The 20214-nt window shown below is 42.4% G+C and overlaps 1 protein-coding gene across 1 annotated transcript in view; it reads right to left on the reverse strand.

The window, feature by feature from the left end:
* Positions 1–17743: 17743 nt before the first annotated feature.
* The window catches only part of LOC147205335 (GDNF family receptor alpha-2-like), a 61436-nt gene continuing 58965 nt past the window's right edge, over positions 17744–20214 (reverse strand). The window contains exon 8 of the mRNA XM_086111941.1: positions 17744–20087. Within this exon, the coding sequence (XP_085968067.1) occupies positions 19962–20087 (126 nt within the window). The 3' untranslated portion in view covers positions 17744–19961. The remainder of the gene's footprint in view (positions 20088–20214) is intronic.

A 20214-nucleotide genomic window follows, 5' to 3' on the forward strand; every position in this document is an offset into this window, starting at 1 on the left:
GGTTACTTTTGAAAAATGTCACGCAAGCAAAAGTAAAGAGTAGCCTTACTTCAATAAGAATAAATAAGGACTCGGTGAAAAAAAGTCTTGAGTAACTAGTGAGTAACTGTTTTCAATCGTTGCATGAATGTCAAAGAGGGGGAAAAAATACATATAAAACAGGAGTGTGCACCTTCTGATATTTCACAACGACGTTACTTCGTGTAAAAATGACAAATTTTTTTTTGATGAAATAAATTATTATTTATGTACTTATAGCTGCTCTGCCATTGGCTATTACCTAGCATCTTCCTGGCATCCCATTGGCTAAGAGGGACTTTTGCCGTATGCGTTTACGTATAGATAGATATGTGTCTACGCAGCGTCTTTGTCATTCGCCCCTCGGGCCACGAAGCGTTCCGATAGTTTGACGAAAACATTAATCACCCAGAAAAAGTGTTCACCAGTCGGGCGATCGCTTACTTCAACATGAAACGTGTTTGATTCAATTTGCCTCGGACATGTCGTTACTGAAATGTTAATATTTCAAATGATGTCACATTTATATATTTATATTTCGGATTGCGCGCGCCACCTCGTATGACTGAGAGAATATAACTTCCATCTTATATTATAAAAGAAGCCTTGAGCTGCACTCGCATGCGACTCTTCGATACGGATTGAAAAATGAGAGAAGACAGTTAGTGAGAATGAATATGAATTTAAAGTCTGTCACACGGAGGATGTCATTTAAATACGCTGCTTTGGGATTTGGGGATTTTCTTACCCAACCAGTCACCTTACTTCCCCCGGGTTTTTTTTTTAACCTCCTTTTCTGTCTCAAGCTGCTTCACGTATTCCATCAATGGCATGTCCCGGTTGTCTATTGATGAAAGGGAACGATAGCCAAAAGAAACACACCGCACTTCTGACTACATCCTTTCAGCAGTGTACACACCGTTGCTCCATCCTACAAGGGCCGCCCGCATCTTCCATTTTGTAAAATCTGCCCCATATCCAGAGGTTGTTTAGCCTTTAAAACGAATCATTTAGATGGAGAATCCAGGCAAGATTTGAGTGTTTGAAGGCCATGCTCTTGGATTGTTCGCTCCTTCGAGTTCTATCTTTGAAACGCTTGAACTTTACAAAATAAAGCCTTAATCCAACCCTGTGGTCAGGGCTTTAAAAGCAAACTCCCAAGTGTTTAAAAAAAAAAAGCTGTTGATCGGAAGTATTTGGCCTCCTAGAGAAACCAGTCGCCAGTGTCATGTTTGTCCATTACCGCCTTTATTGCTTTCCTCCATTAGCCGCAACTATCAACGAGCGGGCGTCTTTCTCGCAACATACTTGACCTCATCAATTAATCACCCCGCTCTTACTTTTCATGACATGTTCACTCTGCTACTCCCTCCCAGTCCAGCTGCGTTTCCTTTCCATCTCACTGATATTTCCGCTGATGTCTTTTTGATAACACGCACTCATCATGATGTTGCTGTGGAAGGCGCGAGTAGTCATTGATGAGAAATGCATCACTTGGTGACATCCCGTGCGCATTTACTTCCATGTGAAGCCAGCTCTCCACATGGAACCCATCGTGGCTGTGAGGTGCAAACATCATCTCTCTGAATATGATCAATGGCATATTTACTCCCCCCACAATCGATACTAATGATCAGTCCCCATGCGATCTGTTATTTTTACAAATTAGTAACCAATCCAAAGTGTTGAAAATAAACTGCAAGCAAATCTATGAACTTTATTGGACACTTTAACTTAAAAAAAAAGAAAAGAAAATAATAAGGTTAAAAAATGCTCGCTGTGACATGTGAAGCTCATTGGCGCCGAAGATAAGTTTGCATGTTGCTTAATTTCTGTTGATTACACTGTCTAGTTGCTCTTTTTTTTTTTTTAATGCATCACTCATGCCTCTTAAACTTTTGAGTGTTTGGGAAGACAACAAAAGTCGGTTTGTGAAGTATTAATGCCTTTTCTCTGGTCGGGAGCTTGGCACGATCGTAGACTCGATGGGCTTGGCTGGTGGTAACGATGTGTCAGTCACGTTCTTATCAATGTGTGCATTTTGGTGATTCAGCAAATTAAATCGCTTATAATATCGACTTTAATGATGTGGTGTTTGCTAACTCACGCAAGATCGTTTTTATCTACTTTTTTTTTTTTTGGTGGGTGGGTGAAAACTAGTGGATTTGGAGATTCTGCCTGGCAACGTGTTATGCAAGAAGTCTTGCACTGTTCCAAGTGGTAAAATAAAATAACGGTAACCAGAGGGGTTTCTTCACAATGAAAATAATCTGCATTCAACCCGTGTCTCGAACTAAAACTACTCTGAAACCCGTGCCCATCATCAGATCAGGAAGCCCCGTTCCCCGCCGAACTATAGAACTCCGTCTTCTACCGAGGCTCCCTTGCATTAAGGAAATTAAGCTGCCTGCAAAAAAAAAAAAAAAAAAAAAAGGGTCAGAGGCAATTTATTTGCCTGAGTAATAATACCGAAAACAAACTCATGAATCAAATTTCATAGCACAAGCACAAGCCCGAATCATACGTTTTATTCATATGCACCTTTTTTAAAGACTCAAGGTTGCCTTACAAAACAAAGGAAAATAATAGAAAGGATTGAAAAAAAAGAGAGAGAGGGAAAAATTGGTTAAATAGCAAATCAGGAGTAAAACACTAATGGAAAAACAAGCAGACTCAATCTGCTTGTTTTGGTCAACTTTGGAGTCAATTTTCCATAAGGGAAAAGCATCTATTTATGATACTGATAACACTCATCTTTTCATTTGATTCCTCACTAAATTTCTAAATCATGAATGAAACGGGTCGAAAATTCAACATTACTACCAGAACCGAGATGTCTTCCCGGAGGCCCTTCAGTATTATGAAAATCACATCTGCAAGTGAGGATGAATCCATTTTATTCGTTCATTTTGGACTATTAAAATTCATCAGTGGGTACTAAACTCCCGCATGGGTCCAAAGAGCTTTGACTTACACTTGCTGCTGCTACTGAGGAGGATGTTAATTCAGTTTTGTTTTTTTTAAAAAATGAAGATACGTTCAATTTTCACTTCTGACAAATGTAACCCTAAAAGACGTGCTTGATTTGCACAGTTGGTGTTTATTCATGGAGAGAGTCCCTGTGCCAATGAGTCTTTGGTAAGGTCGCTAAGATGTGGTGCGGGGGTGATCGTTCCTGGGTTGGTTGAATGTCTTCTAACATGACCCCATATTCAAGTCATCAGTTGCACCAGTTAGCATAAATATGACAAGAATTTTATTTATTTGTTTTTTAATTTGTACCTCCACTTCCTTTTTTTTTTGGAGACATGGAATAACTTCAGGTCATAAATAGACTTACAGTAGACGGGAGCAGGCTGAAAAGCTTGCCAGCGTGGCGGCCATGTTGGCGGGGCCGACTGTCCCATCAAAGATAGTGGACAGCATGGATGCTAGCTTAGCATCACCATCGTATCCACCTATTCATATCGCTGTTTTCTACTCCAGGCGCTTGTCGAGTACGTCTCTTGAGGATGTTGTTTTTGGGACAGTGCGCAAGCACTTAGCTATGGCGTCTCGTCAGAGCGAAGGTGAATTCAGGAAGCGCAAACATTGTTGCTCACCAACACAAACCATTGCATGCCATTTAGCCCTTCTCCCAATACACGAGGGACAGAAGTTTGGATAAACTTTCAAGCTTTTCAAACACTTTGAGCCTTTTTCCCCCCAAAGTATATGCATTTATTTATATTTTTTGCTGTCCTGAGCATTTTTTTTTGACTACGACAAAGGTCCAAACAATTTTGTGCCATTTAGTTTTTTGTTTATTTATTTATTTTTTTAAGTGCACAACAAATTCACTCGGACGTAACAGACAGTCGGCTCTAACGTACGACCCCTTCCCGCAATTCGTTATATATATTTTTTCCCCAGGGATCAAGAGGTCATCCAGTAATTGAGATTGGATGGTGAACGGGTTCCCTAATGTTGTAACCAGTGAGTGGATGTCTGTGCAGGAAAGAGCAGTGAGAGAAAAGGTGCACTGGAGAACGCTTTTAGTTAAAAATAAATCAATCAAACAATCCGAGCATTTGCAGGCAGTTATGTTTTGTTTTTCACTTGTCTTTTTTCCTTTATGGTCTTTTCTCTTCATGCTTTGTCTATCTGCTTTGTGCTCTTAATAATCTCTCTCTCTCTCTCAGACCCACCGCTCCCCCCGCTTTCCTTTTCCTCAGTTTTCCCAACTCTCATTATGTCTCAGTATCCACATCTCCTCCTCCACCTGTCCTCTGTGTCTCCCTCATCTTTTATCACCTCTCGCTCTCTTCCCGTTTTCACTCCCATCTCCACGAGTGGTTGTAAGAGAAGATGTTTGGACCCAACATTGGATTTTCTTTTTCCACTCTGCAAGTGCTGGGGGGCGCCCATGGGGTCCTGTGGGGTTGGCCCTTGTTGATTGTGCGCTGTAGTCCTCCTGCTAACAAGCTCATTGCGAATCCAAACCCGGAGCTCCACTCCGAGTGGGGGTGAGGTGCGAGCGGGGTTTCGCTGCAGTTGTTTTTCTTCTGCACTCCCGTCATCCCTCTCAACGTTTAGGTCCCTCGTCTCTCCAGCACCCCCCGACCTGCTCTCCTTCCTCCTCCTTTTATGCTTCGGTGCTTCTACAATGTACACAAGCAAGGGATAGTCCAACAGCCCTGGGCTGAAACCTCAACAAAACTGTCACTGAGAGAGTTATTCCTCGAAGGAATATGCTCACCTTTTCCTCCGCCGTCTACACTTCAGCATTTTAATTTATTGGGCTAACCCTTTATCAGTTACACATAAAAAAAAACAAGATTAAGCGAGAGGCTAGATTCTGCCTGCTTTTGATTTTGTGGTATCATTTTCATTCTTAAAACTTTTCTGCACTGACTGGCTTCATTCTGTCTTCCCATTCAGAATCAAAATCATCTCAAGTGGCCAACTATGAAGAACACACAAGGAATTTGTCTCTGGTAGTACAGGCTGCACTAGTATCATCAATAATAATCATTGCACTATTTTAAAGTGAGCGGTAGCCGTATCTGTAGAAAAAGTTGAAGTGTGCAATTGTACAGATGTCATTGAGTGTCTGGTGCTGTGGAATAGAGATCGGCGGCAATAGTACAAGTAAATACAGAGCTGGCCATGCTTGCATTAAAAGACAAGTCATGTTAAAAATGCTCTTTACAATACGTGCAATGTTAGTTCCCGAATCTAAACATGGCATTCTGATTAATAATGCGTTTGTGCAATGTGGATTTAGCAGCAAAACCATTCAGCCATTTTAGGCGGCAGCCATTATGTTTGTGACGTGTGTCCTTTGGTACCATGATGTCATTTTCAGTCGACAGCAGGTGGCAAAATGGCTGCCACCTGGGATGGATAAAAACAACTGGATTTTTCGTCTTATTTCATATCCCATAATTGCAATATTGACCAAAATGCTTTGTTTAAACGAGTGGAGCCGCTTTGAAGATATACGAAAAAAAAATTTCTTTACTTGACTTCCCCTTTAATGAATAAAAATAAATATATTTTAAAAAGTTAACCACTTATATTATATTGAAGATGCAGGGGGAAAAAAATGTAAATACCAAACCCGTCACAAAGTTAGATTCCAACCGGAACCAAAATGTACCACCATGTACTGCCTCTTTGGATTTTATTTTTATTTTTTCACCACATGGTCCACAAGGATTGTCAGCCTCTACAAGAGGTGTTAAAAAATAGGACGCAATCTTCCCAGAAATGATTTTGTTTGACCTTCTCCTGTATTTTGACAGAATTTTAAAGTGATCCAAGTTTGGGTATCCGTCCATCCATCTTGTAGAGCGCTAATCCCGTTTAGGGTTGCTGAGAGACGGGAGCACATCCCAGGCGAAAAAGGCAGTCAGCCTGGACAGGTTTCCAGTCAATCACAGGGCACTCAAAGAGACAGGCAACCTTTCACAGTTATGCCAACCCCGCAACTGAGAAGGAACTGAACTCACGCAGGTCTGTCAGAAAAAGTCAGACGGGTGAAGTATCATTGACACAGATTAAGGAATTTTCAGAAAAATTAATATCATTTTTTTCCCCAAAATGTCACTTTCCAACAAAATAAAGCACTCTACTTTCCTACAAAATTCTAGTCGGAGTAGTTTCGCTATATCTGCATTTTGAGAGCATGACTTTATAGCCACTAATTCATATCAATATAATATAATATCCATCAGCGTGATGCATTTCTATCAATACTGTTTGATTTGCTTATCTGTCGTCTCTGGCCCGTTCTCAAGGGACATACAAATAATTCACGTAATTTTGACTTGGCCCTGATAGGACTACTTAAAAGCAGGGAATAAATAAGCTCAGCCGTACAGTTGCAGCACATGTGCTTGTACAGAAAAGAAAATCCCTCCATTTTAGAGTAATTGATATAGCACTGCATTAAGTAGCAGGCCTATTTCATATGCGGGGGTAATTTTCTAATTGGCTGAGGGGAACCGAGTTGTTGTGCTCCCCTGTGGCAGGCGCCGTGAGTGGAACCTGTCGCTCATCGGAGAGGAGCTCTGTTGACATTGAATTGTGATGAGTTGTCAAAATACAGCACAAATCGAATGTCAGCATTTTCAAGCATATATCTATATTTTTTTCACCGACACCCGTCAGCATACACTGCGCGCTTACTTTGCCTTGAATCTTTTCTGTGCGCCAATAATAGATTTTTCAAAATACAGCACGTAAGGGTTGACCTTTCAGATTCCTCCCTGACAATTTGTCGTCATACGCCAGGTTTTCAGCTCTGGTTCTGGTTGCCTCGGTAGTTGTACACCAAGATATCTACTAACAACATTTGATTATCGACTTCAACACCTGACTGACTTTTGTCCGATAGTTTTTCCGAATGCAGCCTCAACAAGGGATCTTAAGAATGATGTCCGCAAGCAATAATGTAAAGACATCTGTCAACTTTCTGTACTCTGTTCAAAACAAATGACTAAACGATACCATTTTCTTAAAATCATTTGAAAAGTGCAGGAGTCACATTGATGGGGTGCTGACGCTTCGTTTCCATGAGTTGGCGTAGAATGGCAAGTGCTTCGGTGCTTACGGACCCTCAAATGCTGAATTCAGGCAGTGACAATGTGAATTATTATTTTTTTGTTTGTTTATGGCCGACGGTAACTGCTCATTGCCTCCATAAAAGAGACGCTACAATGGAATAAAAACACATACTGTAGACACTGTAGACTTATTGGACCACATTACAGAAAGTTTATCCACGAGTTACAGAGGAGGGCTTCAGAATAAAATCTGTGAATATGTCAATTCCCCAAATGCCGATCCGCAAATATGTACCCACTGCATGACTCAAACTGTAAGTTGACCAGTGCCATGAAAAAGATGCTTTTGGCCCTCAGGGGTTCTGTTGTCCACCCGGCCAGAAGATGAATCACTTTTGAGTCGTCAATTCTTTTGAAAAGCGGATTCAAAGGGGAAAAAAAGTCATCCATGTGTTGCTCTGTCTTTTATTTAAAGCAGGCGTCCTGATGGTTCACCCTTTCTAAATTCTAATAGTCCAACTTTGCCCCGTTTTGAAAACTGAAATAAATAAAACAAAATAACAGACACCCACACCATTTGAAATCACCACGGGCAGCAGGAATAATGATTCTTTCAGTAGGTATCCATCGTCAACATGGAAAGGACCTGGCCCACCAGGCCGGAGAGAAATGTGAGGCAAGTCCAAACAATCCGTTTTCATCAGTGCCATTTTGGAGCGAATCCTTAAACCAGGTCCCTGAAAAGTGTATGCAGATATACAAATCTAGCATAGTTCTGCTCCATTTATCAATGGGAAAAAAAATCCTTGTGTGTCACTCCAGCCAGAACACAGACTGCATTTGCATTCAAGATAACCGAACCTGTCGTGTGAATTTTATACTCCCCGTTTGCTTTCTCGCTCTCCTGCCTTTCATTCCCCTGCCCCCCCCCCCCCTTTTTGGAAATTGGCACACAAACTCCTCCCGTGGCCACGAAGGCTGTTCATGAACCCAAGTCCAATGAAATATTCAGTTCCCATCCTATATTTGCGATAAATTATGCATATATTTGTGTTGGATTATCCACATTCTCTATTCTGTTTCATTAACACGTCTCCCCCCCCCCCCCCCCCCCCTACCCCTCAGATATTGTTGCATTCTGCCTGTAGTTCGCAACAACTCCGGTGTTGCACTGGTGGCCTTTTTCTTGAGGAACTCGTGTTCGTCTTTTGGCTTTTGCTCTTGCTTCCTTTCGTGAGTCAAATCGGGACGGAGTGAAAAGGCATCGTTGTCCGTCCCATTCATTGGGGGTAAATGACGACAACAACAGCAGAGGTAGTGGTGAGAAAGGTACAGCATACGATTGCGTGTCGTGCTGTGGTGTGTGCGTGCATACTCCGCATAGGGTGGCCTTGGTGGCTTTGCAATAAAGGCCAGACAGCAGCTGCATGAGAGACAGAGATCCCATTGCCAAATCCAATAAGAGAAGTAGAATTTCATTACAGATGTTCAGGCTGGATATGATGGCTCCATCAATAACCACTCCACATGTGAGGGGCCGTCGTGTGAGCACGGCGCAGTCAAAGTTGCGCCGCCGCGGTCGAATCCATATCGGATTGTTTGGCAATTCCTGCTCTCTCTTCTGCTGCCTCTGTTCCCGCTATTCCCTCTTTCTTTCATCCGTCCCCGTAGCTTTCTCGCACCTTCACTTTTTCCCGACAATCGAAACGTCCCAGGCTTGCCCCACCGGCGCACATCTCAAGTGGTCCGCTGTCTTCTCTGCTCGCCACACAACTAAAAGTCTTAAAAATAAACACCGTGTCCCCTCACCCCCTTTTTCTTTTTTCATTTCCAATCAATTACAGTGCTCCTGTTTGTGACTGCTGCTCTCCAATTTACTCTTCGTTGAGCTAACAGTATGTCAGCTCTGCAACAGTTTGCCTGAATCAAAGAGGGACATTATTTACAGTATGTATGTATTTGCCCTCAGACCAATCGGTTCAAAATCACAATCGTCATGGTGCGCTTATTTCTAAAGAACACTTTTTATTTTTTGCCATGGCAACCCTACTTGATTGTATGTATGTTATGCAACTCTCAGCAAGTATGTGCTCAAATATTCATTTTGTGTGAGGCACACGCTGAATGACTTTCCCTCAAGGGTCTCTATTATATAGACTTGTGCAGCAATATGACGGGCGAAGAGAAGACGAAGCGAACGAGCCTGCCGCTTGTCCGTAACGTCAGCTCATCGGGGGCCTCTGGTAGCCAGTTAGCTCACAAGCTAGCAGGTGGCTAGCACCTCTTGCTGGGGTGTAGACTGACGATGACTCGTGCGATATCCACAGTGGTCCAGAATGGACATGATTTATTCATGATTTTAAACTTCGTTTTGTGTACCTGGACAATTTTTCTTTTTCAATCATTCAAAATTGGCAGTGTTGTTAACAGTTTTCTCTCTGCTGTGTCAAATTGATTTTCACTTCTCAGGGAGTGTAAAGCTGATTTCTCATGTTTTGGTCCTTGAAAATTCTTTGTAAACTTCAACAATATAATAAAGCGCAAAGTATTATAAAACACTAAAATGTTCAACCTGTAATTGATATCTTGGTTGTTGTGAGCGTTAAGGGACCATCTGGATCTTTTTTCTGGCAAACATCGGAATCAGCGTTGGCCTATAAAAAAACTAAACAAAACAATATTGGTCAGATGCTATGGCGGCACACTCAACACACATTTTCCAACAATGGAACAGTAGTTGTTGTTTTTTTTTCTTCCACCCGATGCATACCAAAATGCTATAATTCTTTGGATACAGATTTACATTCTTTGATTTTCTTCATACTTGAGCTTCTTGCATCATTGACTGTATGTTGTACTGTCAATTTGAGCACTAGCATCTGCGCTAACTGTGCTGTTATATTCGGTGTTTTCCTCACCGTTGCAGTGTCCTATCAAGATCGTACAGTTTGTCAGAACATTTTTATAATATTGCAGATTGTTGTTGTGTAGAGGGGGTGGGGGGGGGGAAGCTTATGTTGATCGACAAAATGATCAACACAATCATCTCTAAGATGATTTGTTGCTTCACTTGACATCCTGACTCGTCATCCACAAGATAATGTGCGATTCGTCACGATGTGATGATAGCAACGGAATCTCACGTTTGATAAATATGCTTGCGTTGCCTCACAGTTTTTTTTTTTTTTTGGGCATCCTCAATCATACTCACTCTTTTAAAGGTTAACGCAACTTCCCCGGACTCGAGAAAGAGATTTCTCGACAGGAGGGGCAAACTTCTTTCAGCGTCTTTATTGAGCAATTCAATCAAAATAATCAAAAAGTTAAAGGAAAACTCATGCGAACTGTTTCTTCTATATTCTTTATACAAGACATTTTTACAGATGCATTTGACCGATTCAGATATCTGAAGGATTATCGCGTTTCTCTCCGAGGTAATGCTACTCAAATCGTTCCTGTTCTGAAGGATTCAAGAACATCAGGCTCGGCAATGTCAGAGATGTGACCTGCAATTGAGGTGTCTCACTGTTGAAGAGTGCCCCCCCCCCCCCCGCCTTTTTTATTTATTTTTTATTATATCATGTATTTCTTTTATGTAACGAATGACCTCCAACCAGAGACCATTTATCAGATTTTGATTAAAAAGTTGCTCGGGAGTGACGAGGACAACTGAATCAGGACTGCATCTACAGAGATACTTCGCCAATAAAACGGTCTCGTTCATATAAATATGTAATGGAAAAAAAAAGTGACCATGAATGTTTCCTTTGCATTCATAAATTGTTTATCTTATTTGTGCACAGACACTGCTTGGTTTGCATGAATGCAGGACATCTGCGTCTGCATTTTTTTTTTCCCGATGACCACCATTTTTGCTGCTTTGGCCAACAGGGCGTCTTCTTAACAGGATCATAGAGTTCTTTACGCTGTTAATTGAGCCAATTATCCCGAAAAGCCAATAAACCACATTTGCACTTTTTAAAAGGTTAATTTCCTTCCGGGCTCCCCTGCTGTCCTGAAGTGAGTTTTTAATTTAAGAAAAAGTGGTGAAGTTGGTATACGTGTCTGACAGAGGTTACAACCAATGGATGTTTCTGCTGAACACTGACAAAATGGAGCTGTTCATTTTCGCAAGCAGCAAAAGTTTGTCGAACAGCTGCACTCTCTCATGTGACATTTGTGGTGTCCTGGCTGGTCCACCTCGATGACAGACTTCTCAATACCATGACACTAATACACAGTCGCTGTCGTATTGATTAGAAGCAGGGGTGCACATGAACATTTTGCTGTGGTTCTCAAATGAGCACACAGAGGCTGTTGTTTGGCGCTGATCTCCCCTCGGACCGCATTGATGAACTTGCAGCACATCTGGGCAAGGTTTATCATGTTATGGTTTGTCGTTTTAATAGAACGGAATAAGCCATTTGTCTTCCGAACATGTGTGACGGGCTTTGTTCAAAATACCGCAAGTGAGCAACGGTTCATACTTCACCGATCAATAAATCATTGTACTACCTTCTTAGAAGCTTGTGTATTGCAGCTTTGCTTACCTTTTGGCTTCGGCATAACCACAGCTGTGGAGGATGGGGGCGTTTCTGCATTCTAGTGCAACTACATGGTATTATTTCAGACAGTTTAGTCAAGCAGCTGGACTCCAGCCTTGGCTTGAAAGTGACTCCGGATCTTCACCCAGTTGTGCTGACCACGTCATGGGGCAGTGAATCGCTGTGTACAGCCTGTTAATATGCAAACTAGTAATATTTGTCTAATTTACATACTCAAATGGCTCGTGCATAGACACATTCAGAAATGGGCAGATTACAAACGATTTACTTGGTTGGTTAATTTCACACTATTTTGGTGGGCCGGCACTCTTGAGACACAACTATTTGGATAAAAGCAATTTAAAAAGGCAATTTTACACAAGTCCTATTAACGACTTTTGCTACTGCGCGGGTTCTTACATTGCTGTAGACCTGGTTGTTGGTAATACCCCGGACACCCCCAGAAATGCTCCCTGTTGCCTTATCATGAGTCGCACCTTCCTCCAGTGCGTGTTTCATTTCCACTACTGTGATGGGAATGCAGCAGACATTTTGCTAATATGCATTTAAAAGTTGGAAGTGATGATAATAAAGATGATGATTCGTCTTTTGTCATTCCAGGCTCACGTCACTTTGGTTTCGAGCCATTGAAGCACGGCATACATATTAATGAAACGCAACAAATCCACCCCGCGTATCAAAGTGGATCAATCTGAGTTGATATCAAACATGCAGCTGTGTCAGCTGTGAATGGGATATATTTTTAAGCGCGTCCGTGTCCATCGCTAAATATTTTAGCCAGGATGTTTTCCAGCTGTCGGCATGCTGCACTTTCCCGCGGCACGCCGCCGCGAGAACTTTCCACATTAACGTCTCATTACGAGTGTTTACATCATTTCCTGTGCTAATCTCACAAACAAAGGCCGTGATGCGTGCCGTGAACTTTTACAACAGCAGATCCATCAAATGTTTCTCAGACAAAACTACTTGGCACCGTCGCCGACTCGAGGTGGGTCCAATTGCATTGGGGCGCATCCAGCTGTGGCATTTAGAGATGAGGAGAACCCCCACTGAAAAAAAAACAAAATAACAACAACGCGATGATGGGATGGCGATGGAAGTCACGTGTGATTGCAGTATCCCCAGCCCCAGTAAACCATCTCTCACCAACATGTGCAGAAGGTTGATAAGCAACATCATCCCACTGACTCATTAATCAGTTGTGAAGCTACAGCGACCTGATGCTAATTCTCATTCCCATGCCCCCGAATGATCACTACCCCGCCCCTTCCTTCTGCTACCTGCCTCCATTGCCGATGTCTCGACATGGGTGAAATGAGATGGACTCCACGGAGTACTGTAACTGAATTTAAAAATGTACAATAAATGGCCCTCCATCGCGGGTTCCAGGTTCAAAGCCCCGTTGTTTTGCAATATATTCTTTCCTAGTTTTATTTTGTTCTAAAACTCTCCTTTAATATGGGTTTCAGTTCACTGGTGACCACTAGACGGCGACACTTAGTTTAAGATGGTGTCAATTTGAAAGGACAACAAAACAGGAAGTACGGTATTTCAGCTTTTTATTTACCTGTATATGAATGGACGAACGTGTGAGAAGAGCAGCCACCAGCGGCCATGTTGCATTGCCAACGCGCTTATCGAATACACAGATTTCTCCGTGGCGTTTTTACATCATTTTCTGTCTCCACGGTGAAAATACCACAGTGTGAGGCATAAGGTTGTACAACTAAGTCTGGGAGACGTGCTAAAGACACATTTTAGACGTAACTTTGCAATTCAGGATAAAAATCTGAAACATGAACTTCTGTAAGGATACAGAGGCAATATACTCGGAATGGTCAATGCAAAAAGTGGGATGCGTTCTTTGAAAGGCTCTCATTACTCCATACAGGAATCTTTGCATTTAAGATATCCTTTATTTGTCCCGCAATGGGGAAATTACAATCAGACTTCAGAAAGGAAAACGCTGGGTAGGGAGAGGGAAAAAAAAATAAAAATTAATACACTGATAACAGTGTATTAAAAAGAAAAAAACCCAAGCAAAAAAATTGTCAGTACTGTAACATTGGCAACATAAGATGGCTGCCCTCTGGCTTCATTCGCAATGGGTCATTTGTTCGGCCATCATAAAAACACAAGTCAGTAATTTCAGCATTGCCCACCGGAAGTTTTTGTTGAAAGCTATTGAATGTCATCTGCTGTAATCCTGCTCTTTATGCCAACAGAAAGCAACGGCTGTTGGTTCAATTAATAATGTACATCTCTGTGTGTACGATTATTAATGTATATTGTGAGATACGTTTTATTGCAAGGAATGTGTCGAGCCACCCGAAATTGAACTGACGCTGGCCCAATCAAGCCAGTCCAAATGTTATGAACAAATATGATGAAATCAAAACGTTCTTGCTTAATATTAAAGATGTTGAGTTTTTTTTTTTTTTTATTTCCTAGCACACCTCTTTTTGTGCATTGGGTTAACTCCTTCGCCAAGAAGAATGGCTTGAACAAGATGTACAGTCCAGACAACGTTATTGTGGAGGTGGTCTGGAACTCTGGAACACACCACACCACACTGATTGGGGTGGGGGTGGGGGGGGGGGGTGTAACTGTGATTGTATTTGCTTTTCCCGCAAATTCTGCTTCAAGCATCCTTTCGCAATCACATCCACATGCACACCTGCTCGTACACGAAAGTTCACACGCTGGGAGGCGAGCGCAAAAAGACCGGCTTGGCCTTTGAACATAGGAAGCGACGCAAGGACACGAATATAAAAGGAACACCTTCATGTTTGTGCTTAAAAGTTGGACTCTTCTCCACAAATGCAGACGCATGCCCGTTGCATTTCTTTCTGGGAGCTTAAACTGTGCAGACACACATCCCTTATCAGTTTGGCCGCACATCTAACAAGCATACGCCGCCGTTAGAGAGCACTTTTTCCTGAGATAAAAGCACTTTATTTCTCTTTTCAAGCCGTCCGCTGCACTCCTGAGCGGCGTTAAAATGTCGGAAATGTGTCTAAATTGCGCCCGCTTGTTGTGTAACTCCTACAGAAGAACTCTCTTGAGCCATGTTACGGAACTGCTGATCCGCAATGTTTTTCACCTCGAACTTGGGCCGAGGAGAGGGCCGCCATGAATATTTGATTAGTATGTTTTCTGTGGGTCGGGACCCTTAATTCAGCGGCTGCTTTAATTACCTATTTATTTCAGCCAAACACATTTTTGTTGTTGCAGATTTGTTTTTTAAACATCCAAATGACGATTTATGGTCAAAGGCAGGAAAAAAAACCCATGTTCAGGAGAGTTTAGTTAAAAATATAAATACATTTATGCCGCTCATTGATGGTGTAGTGGTTCTCCACTGTGCGCTCTGTTTCCACTCTGTGATGGTGTGAATACGAGAGTGAATGGTTGGCCCGTCTCTCTAAGTGCTCTGTGACTGACTGGCAACCAGTCCACAGTCTTGTCCACCATTCGCCCAAAGTCAGCTGGGATAGGCTTCCCCTCCCCGTGACCCTGAACAGGAAAAGCGATTTAAAATTTGACTTTCCACTCTGTAGAAGACTTCCAAGTCATGAATGTTATCTCTGCTAAAGAGACTGTTGTTCATCGCCTCACAGAGAGGAGAACAAAAATTAAATATTTAGCAACGTAAAAACAACAACACAGCATTGTAGAGTGATCCCCCCACCCCTTTAAATTGTTGTTTTTGTACAGTTTGTTTTAATAAGACTTCTAATGAGTGCAATTTTGTCTGCCAGAGACCCAAAGCATTCAACTCACCAGATTAGAAAGTCTTTCCATTTCCCACTGGAACTGACCATTTTGTGTGTGTGTGTGTGTGTGTGTGTGTGTGTGTGTGTGTGTGTGTGTGTGTGTGTGTGTGTGTGTGTGTGTTTCGAACGTGGGGCTGCAGTCAATAATGGTATTCTGGTCACAGTCATTTTAAATCTATTTCTACCACAGAGAAAGCACATTTCACTAAGTCTGCCAGTATGGGACAATCAGATGTTCACTTTGGAGAAACATCATGGATTGCTTTTAGCTGCTGGTGTGACAAAAAAAAAGAAAAAAAGAAAAAAAGAACATGTTCTCATTTGTTGCTGTTCCGTAGGAGGTATTCAGCTGCAGGACAATTTACGAGGCACTTTACATTTTGCAGAATGTTTGGTTTCCTCAAGAGATTTACTGACCGTGCTCCGGGCGAAGCTCTGTTTTGCTAATATTTACGTGTTAGCTTCCGAACCGTTTTGCACCAAACGACAGCGCCGTTAGTGTGATTCCTTCTGAAACCAATTGCATACTTTGAGCACTCCTCTCTGTCTTATTCTGCCCGAATTTCAGTGTGTGCCTGCCCCCCCCTCCCCCAAATCCACTGTACTCTGCGAACAATAAACATCACTTTATCTAAAGGCAGTGCGACGCGAATAACGAACAAATTGCTGAACAGAAAACGACAGCCGTCATCCCAAACATTGCTATGCATCTGCTACTTGTGCACGAGAAAGCCCCCCCCCCCCCCCCCCCCTTCTGTCTGAGATGCAGCAGGCTATTAACTCCACCTCCGGCCTGATGTGCGACGCTCGGAGCCACTGTGCGAGTGCGGTTTCTCCCTAATGTTGATCAAATACGACCATTCAACAGTCGGCCGCAGTGTTCAAATTGCAATCGGACACCGTGGCCTGGTGTTTGTGCGGCCCGCCATGTTAACTCACCTCCCTACGCAACTTGCACCGTATGTCGACTTCAAAAAGCAAATTCTTCTAAAGCGTACATTAAAAAAAAAAAAAAAAGATGAAGTTGAAAGCGCCCTGCGAAGGATGTGCATCGCCAGCGCGCGCGAGTACTGCGAGGAAGCGGCGGCTGTTGCACAAACGAGCCGCATCATTAGTTGCCGTCGTACGAGATGAGAGTGGCCGCAAGAAGAGTCTTGGGCAAACGGAGCCATCGCTTTAAAGAGCAGTTGTTTCCTTCCACGTGTTTGAACCCTCCTCTTCTGCCAGCATGTGCCTTTCCACACCGTTTTGAAGACATCCTCGGTTTTACGAGTTCTGTTCGTATGGCGGTGATGTGTTCCGAATTTGTATGAAAGTCTGAGCGTGGTACCCGAGTTCATCATCATTACAGTCAATATTTGTCCGACATACACTTCTAGGCCATGAATATAAAACAGTCCAATGAAAAATAGGCAGCACAGTGGTAACTGTGTGTGTGCCCTTACGCATTTCAGTGACATTTTTTTGAACCCGCAAATGAATTCTTTGGGTACGGTACCGTTTTTGTAATCGCAAAATGTTTCGTCTCAGGAGCGTCCAGAATTACAGCATTCTTAGTGAGGATTTGAGTCCGGTTTGCTTTGAGACATCCATATGTCTGTAGTATGCTGCCTTCAGGTAGTCAAGGTGCACACAACCAAAGCAGCGACGCGCTGTCCATTGAATTGTGCCCAAAAAAAGCTTAATTTCTTTACATTCTCTTTAACTGTTGTTATTGCATGTTTGTTTTATAAAGTACAATATCAAAGAATGCTATTCTTAATTTTAAAAAATGCATGACGGACATTTTCATTGGGTTTTTCCAAGAGTCACTTCAATGGGGAAAGACGATTTAGGATCAAAGTGTGGTCACTGAACAAATTAAACTTGCATCTGAAGGCTGACCTTTCTTATGCAAATGAGCCACTGCTCAACCAGCTTGGCTCGACTGTGCAATGTGCCAATGCGAGTATGGCTTTGCGTTACCATGACGACCCCTGAGCGTGGCAGAAACTTGGTTGCTTGGGAAATCATTATAACCATATCATCACCTTCCTCAAATAATGGCCTGAGTAAACTTTTCTCTCCCCCCCACAAACACCTAACCCAATTGCTGATTACTGTGGTACAACAAGAGCGAATTTGAATGAGAAATGACCTTGTTAGGTTGCAAACAGTGCTCAGAGACTAGTTTGCGTACCAGTGAAGCACACATCCATTTCTGACTGTACTTCATTTGCTATCTTTATGTTTATGGCCTAGATACGATGTCTATGTGGTCCGGCTGTCACGTGTGAATGAACATTTTTTTTTAAAAATCCATATTGAGGGTGCACACGTGAAAAAAAGAGACCAATAAGATTCCAATATCCAATCTTTATATGCAGCTAAGCTCAGTAGCAACTACACTTGGGCAACTTTAGCATACAGATAAAACAGTCCATCAAACTTTGAGCGAAAGAAATAGCCTGACTGCAAAATACCTTACGACTCTTATCAATAAAATTCAGCACAAACATCAGATTTAACTGGACATTGAAAAATAGCTTTCCTTCCTTTTTCAATATAAGACTTTTTTTTTTTGTCTCGCCTTCACAAGCTTGTCTCATTGTAATTGATGACTCAACATTTTCTCAGGCATGTACAGTATAGTGGATATAGAAATGTTGACGACCTCCAATCCCCGTTCCGATGCCACGTTTTTGTGATATTGAAAAAAATGTGACAAATATTTTCACAACCTGTTATTGAATTTTTATAACTCCTTTTGAGAGGTGAAGTAAACAATTCGAAATGTGGCAGCACAAGTGTGTCTTATAACATTTTCACGTGTTTGAGAGATTTTGTTGTGGTCCAGTGAAACAAAGAATGAACTTTTTGCCCAAAATTTTCAAAGGGCGCGTTCGACACAAAACACTCCCTAACCTGAAATTCTAGGGGCACACACTGTAACTGGACTTGCGATGTAAATATTCCCGTTTTCACAAATTCTCAATGCATTACGGAGAAGTGGGCTGAACTGTGGAGCAGAAGTTAGTCAACAGCAAAAAAATATGCAGATACAAAAAAACTAAAGTGGTCACAGCAAGTCCCACATGCATGAGTAGATGAAAAATCTATTGCACCGTTCCAAGTTTTAGAGGCACTCTGGAGACCTGCACTGCTCACCCCCCTCCTCCCCCCAAAATAAAAAATACGCGTGTTGGTGGAAGCATCATAATTTGCAGCCATTTTTCTTCAGTGACAAGACGGGATGTAAGCAATTATGAACGGGTCAAAACAGCAGTCAATGTTCGCACAAAGACTTTAAATTTGGGGTTCATCGGAGAGGCACTTGAGATGGTGATGGGTGTGTAGTGACACATTTTTACCATCTTTGTAACTCAGTTGCTATACAGATGAATTCAACATAGGTCTCATAAGTGGCAGAAAACGTTTTGAAATGATTTTTCTCGTGCGTGTTTGTTTTGGGGTTTTTTTTTCATCACAAAGCCTTGCCATTGGAGCAGGGGTGTGCAGACTTTTTATATCCACTGTAAACACAAACACACACGGTGTCGTTGATTGTCTCGATGAATACGTTAAAGCACTCACACGTCGGGCTGTGGCGTTCTAAGCAGACATCTGATTTAATCTCATTCCTGTATACATTCTTTGTCATCATTCCTTTGCACAGACACATTTAAACGCAGATAATGAAGGCCTTACATAAGTTAACAAATCCAATTTCAAAGTCAACACACAGTCATCGTAGTTTGACAGAACTGCAGATACCATTTTGGCTGAGATCAAGAAAGCAAGGTGTTCCTTTTTTTGTTTTTTCCTCCATTTTTTTTCATTAAATACATTGAGACAGATATTCACGTGTGCAAGTGGATGCGTGGTGTACCGCCACGGTGGTCAACAGCAACATCTCAAATGAGCAAAGAACCATGAACAATGCTTGACTGTCTCTTGCCAAACCGCACTGGGGCACCTGAAATGAAAGGTTTATTTTTTTGTTTTTGTTTTTTTTCATGATCACAGATACTATACCAACACTTAGAACACTGAGTAGGTTTTCTAGATTACAGTTGATAATAAACAGGCTGTAATCATCATCCTTGGGGGCCCCCCCCCCTCAAGTCCGCAACCCAAAGACAAGAAAAACAAGACTGAGAGCCGAAACGCGTTTCTTTCAAAATCTTCCCGTTGACCGTTTTCTCTTTATCAGTCTTTGATCGTGTGGCTCCCTCCTTTGCCGAGACGTCTTTTGCGGGAAGGAGCTGGCCCTCATGCCAACGAGGGTCCTTTTTTTTTTTTCGTAAAGCCATGTGTCCCATCCGTGTGGTCCGTGGTCATATGACAACGAATGGAACGTCAAGCACTTCGACTCGTTTGTTGTTGTTGTTCTTCTTCTTCTTGTTTTCTTTAAATTTGTTGCACTCTCCCGGTCATTTTTTTTTCTTTCCATGTCAAATGTCCAGCGTTGCCGCCTTCTTAATATCAGTCAGAGAAATAACACCACCTGCTTTTGGGATCAGCTTGTGGGAGGGTGACCTCTTTTCCCCCTCCTGGCACTTCTATAAGGCATGTCAAGCCCAGAGCAAAGCCAAAGCCAGGCCAGGAAGCAGAGCCCAGACGTTGGCATGCACACAGGCGCAGTGATCCCCTGGCAGACCCTGAGGTTTGCCGGGCCCGCCATCTCTCGGTTCGGGATACTGAGCGCATGGAGGGACACACACACACACACACCCACACACAGAAAGATGAAAAGAGTTAGACATGTAAAGGTTAGACGTGACTCAACACTCGCTCTCATGTTGTGGCATTTGATTCGGGGCGCAG

Source organism: Hippocampus guttulatus, chromosome 5, assembly GCF_054856545.1.
Source record: "Hippocampus guttulatus isolate MCC_2025c chromosome 5, RoL_Hgut_1.0, whole genome shotgun sequence".
In the NCBI taxonomy this organism is placed as follows: domain Eukaryota; kingdom Metazoa; phylum Chordata; class Actinopteri; order Syngnathiformes; family Syngnathidae; genus Hippocampus; species Hippocampus guttulatus.